Source organism: Hakea prostrata, chromosome 4 (genome assembly GCF_041222555.1).
Source record: "Hakea prostrata isolate BN-2017 chromosome 4, UWA_Hpros_2, whole genome shotgun sequence".
Lineage (NCBI taxonomy): Eukaryota > Viridiplantae > Streptophyta > Magnoliopsida > Proteales > Proteaceae > Hakea > Hakea prostrata.
This window is the reverse complement of record NC_142603.1, coordinates 13,491,243-13,507,033: the sequence shown is the minus strand read 5'-3', so window position 1 is coordinate 13,507,033 and position 15,791 is coordinate 13,491,243. Positions and strand designations below refer to the sequence as shown.

General features: G+C 36.6%; 2 protein-coding genes across 2 annotated transcripts; both read right to left on the bottom strand.

The window, feature by feature from the left end:
• Positions 1-1,865: 1,865 nt before the first annotated feature.
• Positions 1,866-4,518, bottom strand: LOC149018033 (uncharacterized). Its single transcript, XM_089154274.1, has 3 exons — positions 4,242-4,518; positions 2,762-3,664; positions 1,866-2,635 (listed from the first exon to the last, which is right to left on the bottom strand). Exons 2-3 carry the CDS (start codon positions 3,652-3,654, stop codon positions 2,161-2,163), a joined length of 1,368 nt encoding a protein of 455 aa, XP_089010400.1. The 5' UTR covers positions 3,655-3,664; positions 4,242-4,518; the 3' UTR covers positions 1,866-2,160.
• Positions 4,519-7,371: 2,853 nt separating this feature from the next.
• LOC149018032 (inactive glucose-1-phosphate adenylyltransferase small subunit 2, chloroplastic-like) lies at positions 7,372-10,244 on the bottom strand. Its single transcript, XM_089154273.1, has 9 exons — positions 9,977-10,244; positions 9,587-9,877; positions 9,183-9,464; positions 8,838-9,005; positions 8,635-8,738; positions 8,403-8,514; positions 8,150-8,248; positions 7,951-8,076; positions 7,372-7,768 (listed from the first exon to the last, which is right to left on the bottom strand). Exons 1-9 carry the CDS (start codon positions 10,151-10,153, stop codon positions 7,652-7,654), a joined length of 1,476 nt encoding a protein of 491 aa, XP_089010399.1. The 5' UTR covers positions 10,154-10,244; the 3' UTR covers positions 7,372-7,651.
• Positions 10,245-15,791: the final 5,547 nt, after the last annotated feature.

Below are 15,791 nucleotides of genomic sequence, written 5' to 3'. Positions count from 1 at the left end.
GGGAGTGTTCATGTCTCATGAGTCATGTCTCAGAAAGGCCATCTACTCTTTTATCCCAGCAACCCAATCTTAAATAGAGAAAAAGAGATCAAACAGAAATATCAGAGAAGCCATGTGAAACACTCCACAAAGAGCTCCGACATCACCATGTATGTTTTTGAATGTGTAAGAAGGGAAAGCATCTCTGTAATGAAACAAGTCATTAGCCATTACCAAACCAAGTGCATTGAATCGACTCTGACAAATATATTATCTATCTTATCTATATATCTATCTATACCAGTTCTTCCACCCTGAAGAGACAAAGAAGATTCAGTAGGAGTGCCTGTAATTCTCGAAATGTGTATAAACCATTGGATTGGAATCGATTTGTTACCCATAATCTGATGGCATTGATGGAACCCCACCTGTGTAGATATGATACAAGGAACTAACAAGGAGAACATGCACTATAATGGTGTGGTGTGGGTAGGGAACTGCACCAATAATTTGAATTAAAGAGAAATAGAACATTTATTTGAGTTTGTTGATTTGGAGGAGCCCACCTTGGAGCGGTGAGAGGGTCCCTCCTTGTCTGTTTGGCCAGATGAAATGTATTAGATTTGAAACAGTTGTGCTGAACCCTTAAATGGCAGCCCTGTCAGAGCTGTTTGCTCTTATAATTTATGCTGGCCCTACATGCGTGTGTGCTTTTATGGGCTGATTCCTCAGGGTAGTTAAAAGCCCATAGTTTCAAAGGGCTTGAGGCCCATAAAAGCTACCGTACCGTGCCCATAATCTTTATGAATTGGGGTTCATGTTTTAGGGTGTGTATGAGAGTAATTCAAGAAATCTGCATCTGTTTGTTTTTCATAAATTGTTGCGAGGCGATTATGGATCCACATCCTCTGTAATTCATTTCTCTACAATTTCCTCAATTCCCTCCTAGGATTGTGCCATGTGGCATTAAGTAATCCAATGGTCACCCAATTCAAACTAGAGTTTAAATAAAATTTAAATTTATGGGCTATGTAAGGTATTGTAAACACAGAGAGGCCTGAACAAGGGCCACGTTGGATTAGGTTGGGGTACGATTTTTAAAACCCTATCTCTATAAGGTGAGGCTTTGATGGGGCTAGCTAAAATACTTAACCTTGATCATGGAACTGATTCTAACACAAAATAATAAAATAATGTTTAGTTCCATATTGTTACCTTCCTTTTGTCGAAGCACCGAGCCAAACGGGCTGGTCTTAGTTATATACTCAATCCTAACATGCCCATTGAGGCTGGAATTGTAAGCTCAAACCTTATTCAAACTCAGAGGACGAGTTTGGACCATGAGGGTCAAACTTTCACCTTGTATGTATATTAATCTTATTATTATGTCAATTAATTCCATCATTCCCTTACAAGTAGTTCTTTATTTATCCTTAGGACCATATCTCATAATTAGGGATGTTAATGAATCGGATTTAGGACTGGTAGTAGTAACATTGTGTTTGTATCCTATCATATTCGAACATATTTGCATAACATCCCATTCGGACGATTCAACTAGATTTGGATGATATTCTAATTGTTCTTTTTTGAAATAAATTCTTCTAAATAAGTATGAATACATTTTTTTTGTATGAATACAATTGAACACAAGTTTTCGACTATCTATTGACATCTTTACCATTTTATTTATGAATGTTATGTTTGAAATTTAAGAATAAGAAATTTTTTTTCTCTTCATTTTAGTCATTGATTTTCTTAAGTTTCTTCATTATTGACTCTCTTTGTATTTATTTTTAGTAGAAAATCTAAAAATAATACTCACATATATCAAGTAAAAAATTTCTAAAAAGAAAAAAAAAAAAAAAAAAAAACCCCGACAAAGTAACTTATTCAGATAATTTTATTCGACGGATAACATCACATCCTGTTAGTAACGAATTCGGTGGGTTCGCAATGGACACTTGAAATATATATCATCAAAAATGCCCAACTTCTGTCTATATTGAAATGGCTGAACCCACCAAAGTCTTCTCCCATGGGTTTATTGTATTCATCAAATCCCAACCATGAATGGAACTTACATCTTTCAGACTTGGAACTTACTGTCTCAGCAAGAAATTGGAATAAAAAATGATGATAATGTTTCTTTATGTTGCTTGATAAGATCTCCACTGCAAGTTACTTTGTTGACATTGCATCCATGAACTCTGGGTCGGATTCAAGAGCACTCATAGACTCTGGAGGAAGGCACACCTCCAAGTCCACACTTCCTTCTCCTTGGCGCCCTGGGTACGAAAACACTTTACCATCGTATTTGTTTGCAGATCCGCTTCTAACAGCCTCTGGCTTTCCCCACCCAAAATTGCACCCATACATGTTGAATCTGGGCGAGCGTCCAACATAAATGCTGCATGGATCAACGAAATTGCGATACTGGTAAATCACAGGACTCATCTTCCATGCCTTTAGCCAGCCTCGAACTTTACTATCTGTGTGATCATTCACCGCCTCATGCAATAGCCACGCTGCCCACCCTATTCCATGGCCGAGTAGCTCTCCAACTGTGACGGTTGCGCTAACCGTCTGAACATAGTTTCCGAAGTATTCCAGAGACAATGGTGGATTCAGTCTTAATCTATCATTGATGGCCAACCTGTGAAGGAAACAACAGTTGTAGTGTGGTTATGGTTATTGTTAATCAAAACAGTCTGAATTTTGAATCTTAAATTTGAATGAGTAGTCTTTCTTTGGGAGTTGGGTCTTTGACTTGGCTATTAACCTGCAACTTGTTTTCTGGTGGCTGGGTAGATGGGAGCGTGCACGAGTCACACATCGCCAGACAAGTGCACATAAGGCTTGGAAAGAGGATATGGTACTGGTGTTGCACTCTTCATTGGCCTTGGTTTTTAGCTTCGCCATGGATTGCGATGAAAAATGGAAGAACTGATCTCTAAATACCACAGTCGAGAAGTATCTATCAATGAATTCATCAGGTTGAGAGAAGGGTAAGTTGATAATAGAGTTATGCTCATCGAGAAACCAGCGAGTAAGGATTGGTGGAGGCGAGATTTGAGCATGCTTTCCTCCTTTGCCCATCCTGCTTATCTCTGTCCATGTATTGAAGAAATGCCAATAAGAAGTGCCATCACCAACACAATGGTTAAAGCAACACGCTATGAAGATCCCATCTAGTAACTCAGTCACCTGCACAGCCAGCAGAGGTAAAGTGTGGCCATCGTGGTTGACAGCTTCGTCTAGCAGAAAGAATGATGAAACGAGTGGGTGAACATCAGTGGGAGAGAGGATATCAGCCATGGTTACATCTGCAACAGCTTGGACAAAATCCACTCCTGGGTTGTTCTTGCAATCCAAAGAAATAGAGTAAGAAGGTGGGTTTTCTGGTTTATGAGTGACAAGATGGCCGGTCAAGGGAGGGAAGTGAAGGAGAGTTTGGGAAAGGGAATCCTTAAGGTGGTCGATGATGGTAATGGAAGAAGGGTCTTTGGAAGGGGGAGGTTTAGGAAAGAGAAGACCTGCTTGGATGTAGTTTAAAGTAAGCATAGAGAGATCCCATGGGGTCAAGTGGAAATGCAGCTTTGATTCTTCTGAAGCGTTGCTCTCTGGTTTGATGGTGCAGCTTGAGATGTGCCGAATGGTTGGATGATCTGCCATTATTGACTTGCTACACACATAGCATATAGAAAGAATGATTTATAGAGTGAAGCGAAAAAGAAGAAACTGGAATCTCATAGACAAGTGAGATGCTAGTGATCAACTTCAAATAATGTGCACCAAGAATCGATGGTCGATGGAACACGAGAGGGATGAGTTTTTTCCCAAGACAGCACAGTGAAGTTATTCATTCTAAAATACCATTTCTCTTTCTCTGTGTCGTTTTAACAAACACTTTAATCACCTGTTCTTTTCTTCTCAGAAAATAGAAGAATATCAAAAAAAAAATTTTCTTTTCTTCTTTTTACAGACGAATTGATCAGAAACCACTAGAAGTACTTCCTTTGTAGCAAATATGTCTGACAACATATATGCAGACAAAGAAGAAAAGATTAAAACTAAAGATAAAATCATTTAATTACGTACTCACAGAGACTCTGAAAACCTGAAAGGCTGATGATATCAATGGATGAATTGCAATGTTCCAAAGCGAAAATTTAACAAGGCATAAGAGGTTTGAAGTTCTCTTTTTCTCTACTGTCTTGTTATTGCAAACGATGCAATTTCAGAGAACAAGAATCACTGACCTGAGCCGAGTCACCTAGCTGTGTGTAAGTTGAGACTTGAGAGTAGTTGGTGGAAGTGGAACTGATGCCGATAGTCTACTATAAGTCAAGAAATTAACAGAAACCAAAGATTGAGACCTCGAGACCAAGAGACAGAAAGAGTGAGAGCCAGCGAGAGAAACAAAGAGAGATCGAGCGAGAGAAGCTTCCCTTTCTTATGCGTTCGCATTGAGATCGATATAGGACAAAGAGGGTCTGGTTAGATACTGATCGAGAGAAAGTTAGATGCAAACGTGAGAACCCTGGGAGGTGTGGTTGTTCGGGTAGGCTTCTCCTGTCTTTCTCAAAATTAGCAAAAACTCACGTGCTTAATCTTTGTTGAATTAATTTAAATCTTCAAGGCGTTTGGTTACGCAATTCCCTAAAATCAGATTCCAGGAAATCATAAGTCCAACAAAAATAATATTTTCAATATACATTCCATTGTTTATTGTTATACGGGGATGCATGAGATGTTATATATACCATGAGCAAAGGTTGAACTCACAACCTCTTTACCAATAGTTGTTGGTCATGTCAACCGAGCAACCTTGCGTTAACAACTTTTCCAATGTCTGTCATCATATTAGTTTCGTCTTCTTCATCATCAAATTCTCCCTCTTTACCTTGTTAGAAAGTCAATTTAGGTGTCGATTGCCTTATGTTAAAATTGTAAATTGCACACAACCAACACTTGTGTCTTGAAACTATTTGAGGGTGTCATCTACTCCTTCAAAACGTGTTGGAACCATTTGTCTGCTGAGATGAGTCCGAACCTTCCACTCACATGGAGAGGAATTTTTCCAACCCACAAAGCTTGATTTATGACACGTATGGTTTTTTATTTTTATTTTTGATAATATGACAGCACATATTTAATCTAAAACCAAAATTCTCTAAAAGTGGAAGAGAGAAGATTTAGATAGCTATGTTTTTTGAAATTTTTCTTAAAAGATGATTTTGATTTTAGATTGGGCACATGTCATATATCTAATCATGTGACTTGAAAATTTTTTTCTCTATATAACAGCACATCTAGACTTGGGACAGAGATTGTCTTGCCACATGACAATGTCTAAGTTTATGGAAAACGGTACCTGAAGATCCAACGAATGAAGAAGGAATTTTTTTTCTTCTTCTTTTGTTGGGGGTTTTAGCAGTATCATTATTGTCAAAAGTGTGAAGGGTTATGTCCATAGGTCTCACTACTATGAAAAATATAAAAACTTAAGTTGTCATATTAACTCAATAATGTTGTCGGCAAATAAATAAATAAATAAATAAATAAATAAATAAATAAATAAATATATATATATATATATATATATATATATATATATATATATATATATATATATATATATATATATATATATATACATATAGATCGGTCCATCAAAGATCGGTCCATCAGGCCGGCTCGTATAATGCTAAGTCCTTCGCTTCTACCACACATCTTCAAAATCAGGTCATTTGGGTTGTCTACCCAAATATATTAGTGTGAGTCCAACTTCTAAATCAGGTATAAGAATTCGAGTCACAACATACCATAAACAAAACAAAATCCAAGCTATAATAGTTTAAGGAAAAATGAAAATAATAGAAATCTACTGATGCAAGGAACGTAAGGTAACATATGAAACAAGAATCTTAATCAGGTTCATAAAAAAAAAGAATCTAAAAAAATCAGTATGAAAACTATGAGTGATATGCACAACAGATAGGTTTCAGAGATCTAGTGACTCCTTTCCCTTGACCTTGACCGTGATCTTAGCTTCAGTCACCAAACAATTAGTTTCTGTAGAATATATGTTCTATCGTGGTGAGTAATGAAGGTTTTGGAGAAGGATATTTTGGTCTACTGAAAAATATGCTATAACTAAATCAAGGTTTTACTTTTATATAGTAGTATATGATACATGAGTGAGGGAAAAAATGAATTTTGAGCGGGATGAGGAATATGTCAGGAAAAAGGAGGATAGCTACACTGGCCTCTTTGGGAAGACACTGTCATAGAACCAAGGTTAATTTAAAATATCTTGCGATACGATAAGATACTAGCGGATACGTATCCATATTGGATCCAACCAGTATGATTCATATTGATATGTCTCTCTATTAGATTATACTAAAATATATTCACTGGTACGATATAGTACTTGATACGAGACAATATGACTTTCAAAATCACCAAATCGATATGATACTGATACTTTAAATCTTGTATAGAATCATATATACGGAAGTGCCATGTTTTGAGTAAACAACGGCATATACAGGATCGTATAACGGTTTAATTGTTAATGTTCCAATAACACAGAATGTTGAGATATGTTTATATATGATTCTAGAGTAGGGTTTTGAAAAAATGCGATTATTGATATATAAGGACATTTTTTCAGATGTCACTATAACACTAACCTTACTACCGGCATTTGGCCTTTTTTCTTGTAATGTTTTAAGTAACAAGAAACTCTTGAATAATATCATTGAAGGGAGGGGACCTAGCTAGCTATCACTTGCTATGCTATGCTCTTTGGGCTGGTCTAGTAATTAAGCAAAAGAAAAGAAGAAAGAAAACGAATTCAAAGATTTCTCCCTCTTTCTATACAAATGCATTAGATTTTTTTTCTTCTTTCTATTCCTAGCTAGGTAACTTTAACTTCATGGTTTGAGGTATTTGTATTGGATCACACGAGATCATGGTTTGATAGAAAGGCTAATTAGTTGCCATTAGGCTGATAGAACATTTGGCAGCTCCGCTAAAGAGGATGCATTCGGATTCATGCTTCTTGCTTGTCTGTAACAGCTAGGGTTCCTAAACCATGCAACTCTCCATACATTTAAAAAGAATAAAACCTTTTGTGTTCTTCAGAATTGCTAATAAAGCCTTCCCCACCTACAAAGATTCACACTAAAGAAAAATCCTTGTAACCTATTAACAGGCTTTTTTTAGAGGGAAGCCCTATTGGTTCAGTTCACAATCCAGTTGAGTTGCTAAAAGATTTGGGGGTGTGTAACCTTGGAGGGAAAGAAGATTAAAGAAAAAAAATTCTAACATTTTCTTGTCCATTACATTCCTCATGAATGGATTTTAGTTTCTCTTCATCCATAGCCATGTCATCTTGCATCCATGCTCATATGGGTTAGCAAAACCTAAAAGACAAAGAACAATATAAAATGCTTAGCATATTAAACAACAGCAAAGTTTTGAATAGTTATTATTGGAAGGCTGTCACCAGCTGAGAGGGGACCTATCTATCACTTGCTTTGCCATGCTCCCTATGCTGGGCTAATAATCAAAAGAAAAGAAGGAAAGAAAAGGGAGTTATACATTTCTCTTATTCTAAGAAAAGAATACAAATGAATTCTGTGATTGAGCTTCATCAGCTTTAAATGATGCTGCAATCAGGGATCACTGCATTCTTCAAAACAACTACAATTCCCCCACTAATAATGAATCCATCAGCTTCCCTATTTCCTTCTTGGACATTCCCTTTATTCACAATCTGAAACATATAGGAAGACAAAGACAGGAGTTTTTGTCAGTTCAATCCATAAAAAGCTGTGAAAAGATAAAGAGAATAAGAAGCAAAGATCCAACACTAAAGTTGTTACAACTCTTCATAAAGAATACTGGTTAAATAAGTATAAAAAATATTCAAAGCAGATTCTCAAAGGACTGCAATACCTGTACATTATGCCCAATCCTTGCATTCTTATCTACAATAGCTTTGCTAATATAGGAACCTTTCCCAACCCCAATTGGGATCTGATCTTTCTTTCCATCTATTTTACACCTTTGGATACAATCTTCCTGCAGCCAAGTACAACAACACAAGGATGAGTGGAGAGAAGGGAAGAGACTAATCACTTAAGAAGATGCTTACTTGGTAAATATCAGACCCCATAAGCACTGAATCTTCAATCACAGCCCCATCTTCAATCCTTGTCTTCATTCCAACTACCGAACCCTTGATCTTGCACCTCTATTCTTAATCAAAACCAGAAAGATAATTCAAGAATCACCAAACCTAGTAGATGAATAATTTCAAACTAGCATTGCCTTGGTGTGTATGTAGATCAGACGAGTAAAGGAATGCATATGTAAATAGAAACAGTAATGGAACTGCAGATTCTTACATTGAGAATGCAGCCATCTCCAATGACACTATCTGTTATATCGGCATCAATGAAAGAAGTAGGAGGGAGACATCGAGGTAAAGTGTACAGTGGAGAATCATTATCATAGAAGCTGCTAGCAAAAAGAGGAAGGTTGGTGAGTTGCAGGGTCCCAGGAGAAGTGAACCATTCTCTAAAAGGGTTGCACTGGCATTATATTTTCAGCCTTTCCTGATAATTAAAAGTTACTAACTTAAATCCCACGGTTGATCTCTTCGTAACATTCATATTGGCTTGATAGAATGCTTCAACACTCCTCATATCTTCCCAATAACCATCAAATGTGTAAGACTGAACCTAATCCATGCACAAATAAACTACAAAATTGAGGAAATTCTAAAGAAATGGGCAGTAAAAGTATGTTTGAAACAATTTGACAGACAATAGAAAACTGACCTTCATTCCCATGGAAATAGCTCCTGGTATTATTTCACTTGTAATCTCATTGGCTTCGGGGAAGGACTCTTTTAGGAGCTTTGTCATTATGTCACTCTTGATAACATAAATCCCCATACTAGCAAAAAAAGGATAAGCGTCGTTACTGGACTTCATTGAGTCTTCTGCCTGAATGCGGATGAAATTCCATAAGATGAATTGAACTGAACTTGGAAAACGTGAAAAAAGGAAATACAAATCAGAAAAACCAACATAAATAACAAGCTAAATATATAGTTGTAGACATGGATGTATTGTAATACACTATGGTCTCTTCCAGTCTATTCCCATAACTTCACTAGAGACAGAAGTACTTACTGACTTTAAATTTAATGGCTCTCTATCTGGACTCTTACTGAATTCAAGAACTTCATTTTTAGAATTAACTTTCAGAAAGCCAAAACCAGGGTTCCCATTCCCTACAGCACTTGAAACAGAAATTGTGATATCTGCATTGTTTTTCCTGTGGACCTCTATCAGTTTTTGATAGTCCATCCTGTATAAGTGATGACCAGGGAGAACCAGAAATTCAAGTATTGGATAGTCTTCCAATACCCACGAGCACCTTCTAATGGCATCTGCAGTTCCCTGAGACAAGAATTCAGAAAGATGAAGATAAACCCATATAGCACACAAGAAGGTAATTAACTCAAAATCTAGAAGAAACATGACTGTTAGAGGACATGAAATTTCAAAAGCTAAGTCAAGACCTGAAACCAGCCTTGGCCTTCAGGGCTTTGATATGCAGCTATAACTTCAACAAAACCATTTTTTCCTAAGCTTGTTCCAGAATAAGCCCTAAAGAGATGAGAATTAAGAGAGGTGGAATTGAATTGTGTAAGAGCATATATTTTGCTTATGTTACTGTTAATGCAGTTGCTCACAACCACATCAATGAGCCTGTAATTTGCAGCCATTGGAATCGCAGCTCCTGATCTCTTCTTTGTCAACGAGTAAAGCCTTGATTCTGCTCCATCCGCAAAGACAATTGCTGCTACACTCTGTTATAACATACATAATCATCATTCAGAAACTACAAAGACATTAGAGTACAGCACATTATACAAACTACAGAGATTGCATACTCAATGGCTTTGAACCTGATTCACTGGGGGGAATACAATGGGATTTTCAGGTTTCTGTGAATTGGATATGAACGTACTCAAAGGAGCACAGGAAGGAAGCTTCAAAGGAGTTTCGTGGCAACTACGAGCGAATCGGAGAATGGGAAGCTTTGCTTTGAGAGTTGTTGAAGTCGGAAGAGGAAGCTGCAACATTACTTGATTTTGATGGATAGGGAGAGATATGATGAGGGAGACTTCCTTGATTGTTTATTTGTTGAGTTTCTCTCCCTTTTATGTTCATTTCTTCTGTTATTCTCTTTGATGGTGCGGAGTTTGAAGGAAGAGAATATTTAGCTTTCTTGTTCCTCATGGTTACTACCAGGGCATACCCGTTGAACAGCCAAGGATGTCTGGCACGACTCAAAAATCATTAAAATATCTTCATGAAGTGTATGCACAAGCTTATCCTTTTAGATTTTTTTTTTCTTTTATTTTTTTATTATTTCTGTTTTTGTGAGAGGGCTCCATAGGATTTTGCTTCGGTTCAGTGCATTCCAACGGATCTGTTATAGTTTGAATTTGATTTTTGAATTCAAGTTTCTGAATTCAATTTGTTGGATTCAAGTTTTAATTTTAAATTTAAATTTAAATATTGTAAAGAAATATTGTACAACAACCATGTTTATTTGTAAATACATAAGACTTACCCATCAAAGTAAATAACCTACTTATCAAAATTAGAATTTTTCTTTGCATTATTTCATAGTATTTGAAATAGTGTTTTATTTACTTCATTTGAAACACTTAGATCCAAATAATTTGTGATGCTTGTCAACTTGGCAATCATCACAAATTACTCTTTTCTATTTCAATTAACTTGAATCCAAAAAATTAATTTCAAAAACTTGAATTCAAAAATTAAATTCAAACCATAATAAATCTGTTATGGTCTTTCACAACGTGAGTTTAGGCTGTCAAATCGTATATCTCGGTCGAGATTGAATCTCCACCGAGATCTCGATTCAAGGGCCCATGATGTCTTGTGAAGGGTTTGCACTTGAACCCGAGCAAAATTAGGGTTCCATCACTGAGTTTGGAACCTCGACCTATTAGGGTATGTGGATCATCTCCCTCAACGGTTTTATAACTGTAAATACGTGGGACCCACAAGTAAAAAAAATTAAGAAAGTGAACCCCATCACCAGTACCCTAATATAAGAATCGGTAAAAAAAATTAAGAAAGTGGACCCCATCACCAGTACCCTAATATAATAATCCACTTTAAAATATAAAAATGAAAAATGATGCTTATGATATCACCTCCCCAGATGTAATGAAGTGAGAATTTCTTTTTTAGGTCGATCATTCTTGTTGACTCATCACTTGGACGGATTGGAACTTCGACCCATGCATCAACAAATATTTTGCTTTACAATTGGTTAAAGCTAGATAGGATACTTATTGGATGCTTGCTCCTAGGAAGACCTCAAACAAGATTCCTTAAGCCATGAAAAGCAGAGGTTTCATTGATCTATAGAATGATTCTTCTTCCTTTTTTTCTAGCTTTGGTTCTAAGTTTCAGAAACCTTCTTTTTCTTTCTTGTTGTTGTGATGCAATTTGTTTACTTGTGTTTCAGAAGTTTTAAAAGAGGAGAAAAAGGCATGAGTTATGTATTTTAAGAAAGAAATAACCAAAAGGAGAGAACAAGAACAACCCACTTAGCTTTGAGATACTCCCCATATAAAATGATTGTTTAATTCTTAAAACCATCAAAAAATATTCAAAGGGAGCTTGTTTGGATGCAATTTTTAAGCCTCATTCAGAAGTAATAGTTTTTTTCCCAGAAAGCCTGATGAGGGTACCAGATTGGCCAACTGGAGATCCATGTGGTTTCCTTTTAACCACAGAAGCATAGAGATTGGAAATGAGATAGAGTGGTTACTAAGATAGGCATGTCTCCCCACAAGCTCTATTTTGTTAATACTACTTGACAAGTTTAAGTAACTCGTGTATCTCGTTATGTCTTGCTGATTGGTTGTTTTGTCTTTCTTCTTTGTGTGCACTTTACCGTATTTCTCCATGTGTAATACCCAGAGCTTAGGTTTTCTTTTGATGGACCAAAGTGCATATGGGGAACTTTTTTTTCTTGAAACATGGGTTCTTTTTTTGAGTCAAAATCCTCTCAGGAGATTTCTGTGTACCTCTCTTTCTTTTTAGAAGGGAGATCCACGGGACGGCATGAGTTCTATTAGGTTCCACTTTTGATTTATTTTATCAGAATTCAGACTTGGTTCTCCCTTGTGATGGAGATGGGTGAGAGGAATGCAAATCTCTAGAGGTGTGAGGTGTTCTATTCTTTGTCTTCTTTCTTGATGCTATTAGTTCAACGGATCTATTGTCTTTCAGAAATTAACTACAGTTCAAGTCGTCAACAAGCAAGAGTGGAAAGATTGAATAAGATTGAATACTTAGAGTGCTACATTTTATGAGTGTTGTAACCAAGGTTCGACATATCGCTTCGTGTCGCCGTGTCGGTGGTTAGTGACACCACCGACACGGCGACATATCACGATGTGTCGGGCATCATTTGGAGGGGTGTCGATGAAAAACCAACCCCCAGTTTCGAAGGGTATTTGGGATCATTTTTAGTCTGAATTTTATTGTGTAACGTAACTTGAGGTCAATAAACACATTAGGAGTGTTATTTTGACTTAAAACATCACCTAAACTAATGTTCTTGATCAACACATGCCGGCTGTATGTGGGTGAAATAGGAAGTTCGAGAAACCCGTAAATTTGTATAAAATCTTGCTTGATCAATACAAACAATATAGTAGTCGGCCATAACGAAGCAAGATGTACTCGTAAATGTCGAAGATTAGAACAAAATAGGGTTAAAAACTTAAAATACAAGAAACAGGAGAGAGAAGGGACGTTGGCGACATATCAACGACGTTAGCGATATATCAGTGACATGTGGTCGATATACGGTAAATATAGTGTCGTTGGGGTGTGACACGATATATCGCCGACACTTTATAACATGGTTGTAACAAAAATAAAAGTGAAGAAAATTTATATCTCTTTTATATGTTTAGTCTCGATTTATTCTTATTTTCTTCTAAAAATTTCACCTTTGATTCCCTAAAATATATGAATTATTATTCATCTCAAGATGTAAGGGTGTCAATTGCGTGCTGAACCGCGCTATTTAAAACTGCACCATTTAAAATTTGGTACAGTACCAGTTTCAAGTACTCATACTATCGGTATGTACTGAAACTGTACCGCCGTACCAAATTAAGGGATATAAATGTGGAGACTTATTTTTAGGAATATCTGCAATTTGATATTTGGCAAAAAAAATAGTATGGAAGATCAGTGTTTTTCTAATATTGAGCTTTAATTGTAACCATTGGATACTTTTATTGCCACGTGTCACGGTCCAATGGTTAAATCTCTAGTGAAGTTCAAATGTGTTTGCAAGGACTGGTTCACCTTGTCCAATGACCCTGAATTTGCCTTAAAAATCTCAATTTCAGCATCAATCTAAAACTGCATGTGGGATCATATACGAACAAGGGAATCCGGGCATCCTTTCCTACATCAACTTGGAGGCAAAAATTGGAGAGAAGCAACTTGACTTCGACGTCAGAAAACTTGTGAAGTCTAGTCTTCATCCTTGAAGACTCATACAATGGTTCCTCCTCTTAAGAGTCTTTTATCATGCAATTGTATGTCTGTAACCCCATTACCAAATGGTGTTTGAAGCTTCTTAAATGAGTCACTGAAGAAGAAGGGTTCTCTATGTCTCGCCTATCTAGAGTCATTCAATCGATTGAATTTGTGGGATTTGTATTGTTATAAACATTATGATTTAAACCCTTGGACCTGAGTAGATCACACGAACCATTACGTTTGGCTCAGTCCCAATTCACAAGGTTCATAAGGCACTTTTAGGCAGGGCACTTCTCGGTAGAATACTTGCTGAGAAGGGCGCCTTATGGTGACAGCCAACTGTCATGATAGACTCCTTGGATGGCCTTTTATTAAGCACCCAACTAGTTATAACTTGACTAAAGTAACGTTGTAAGAGGGTTATGCGTATCTTTATCTAGACGTCAATCAACGACATTAATTTCAACATTGAATGCATTGAGATTCATTAAATATTCAATGCTTGCAATAAAGCTTCTCATTCGCTTAGGACTTCTTCGAGTATTGTACATTTACGTTTTGTCTGCCAAAGTGAGGGACTACTGTCACATCCACATCAGCATGAACCTAAACACCTGATTTGGTGGGATTATGTACAATTGTCTTGAAGCTTCTTCAAGAAGTTCGGGCTCTTGGCTTGTTGATCAAGCTACCCATCAGAAATCATCTCAACCCTTCATCTGGAACAAAGGATTTGAGGGCTGCGATTCTTCTTAATAACCTCAGAGGTATGAACTCAGTATATATCCCAATACCATACATGAGTTAGGGTAGGTGGAAGAATATTAACTCTGGTAATTCATTCTTCGTCTTTTTGGAGCATTAATTCCTCTCTACGAGAATTTGTGTTCACATTGGAGGTGGCTTCTCGTACTCAGAGGCGGTCCACAGTCATTTTCTTTATCTCTCATAAATCTGGTTTGGTTTTATAATGAACCAGTTGACCCACAGTCAGATTTTAGAACAACATGAATTATGTTGAGAAGCAAGCTTGGAGGAAAGAACTCAACATCAATGTCGGATCAGTACCTGCACCTTCTTTTGGTAGACTTTACCCACTTTTTGTGATGGAGAACTTGTTTATCTGTGAAATTTTTGATTATGGTGAGTTTAAGGTAGAGAAAAAGGTGAAATTAACTCAAGTCACTGCTCACACCAACAGCCTCATCAGCTGCTGATGAATCAATTGTGTGTTCATGGAGATAGTTATTCTGTTTAATTTTAATAGGTAATCTGGGTTTTAATTTTTCAGACTAAGCTTTTTTGTTGCAATGAATACACCTTTTTTTCCCTTGAAAATTCGTATCCAGATTGCAGTGTTATGCCAATTTGTCATCTGCCTTTGAGTCTGCTCCATATATGTAATCAACCAAGTCAAACTCCAAATGCCTCGTCGAATAAACTGAGAACAACCTGCTTTCTGCTCTTTCAAGATAGATGGCACAGAAGAGATGATTTCTGCATTTAAAAACCTCTTAATCAGGCTAAAATTCAAAAATAAGATGGTTGCGATGGCGAGCGATTACCTCAGTTGTAATGGGGAGAAAGAACAAGTTGCAGCAGGAATTAGTGCTCATCTTACCATTAGCACAGTTGAAAATCAAAATGGAAAGGGCCTTTTTTTCTAGGGTTAGAAATAAAATAAAATAAAAGGTAATAATGTTATATGAGATTTTAAAAATTACAAATTTACATTACGTTGACCCACTCCTAAACCTTATTGTAGAGGCATGATTGATATATAATTTTAAACATGAGAGGTGTGAATTCAATAGAATAAACTAGCAGTAGTTTGCCCAAGGTAGTATGTTAAAGTGGTTAAAGACTCAACATCCCTAGGGGAGGTCTTGGATTCGCACCCACTCAGTGGCATTAATATAAAAGCTCTCCCGAGAAAGTAAATTGTAGCTCGCGCAAACTGGCCAAGATGAATCTCAGTTCCAAAAAAAAAAAACAACTACCAGTTTTTCAAGCATAATTGTATACAAAACCAATAATAAAATTACATATAGACCCCCTAGAGTTGTAGTCAAATACATTTATTACCATTGGAAAATTCAATTACAAATGCACCCAACTGTTAAGCGTTGAAATTAAATGATGATGTCATCACCAAACAAATATATGAACCGT

Coding starts and splice junctions, on each gene's coding strand:
- LOC149018033 (XM_089154274.1), bottom strand. CDS start 3,654: ATGGCAGATCATCCAACCATTCGGCACATCTCAAGCTGCACCATCAAA. Junction 2,636..2,761: donor CACCAGAAAACAAGTTGCAG/GTTAATAGCCAA, acceptor TTTCCTTCACAG/GTTGGCCATCAATGATAGAT.
- LOC149018032 (XM_089154273.1), bottom strand. CDS start 10,153: ATGTTGCAGCTTCCTCTTCCGACTTCAACAACTCTCAAAGCAAAGCTT. Junction 8,249..8,402: donor GAGATGGCTGCATTCTCAAT/GTAAGAATCTGC, acceptor GATTAAGAATAG/AGGTGCAAGATCAAGGGTTC. Junction 7,769..7,950: donor GGATTGGGCATAATGTACAG/GTATTGCAGTCC, acceptor TATATGTTTCAG/ATTGTGAATAAAGGGAATGT.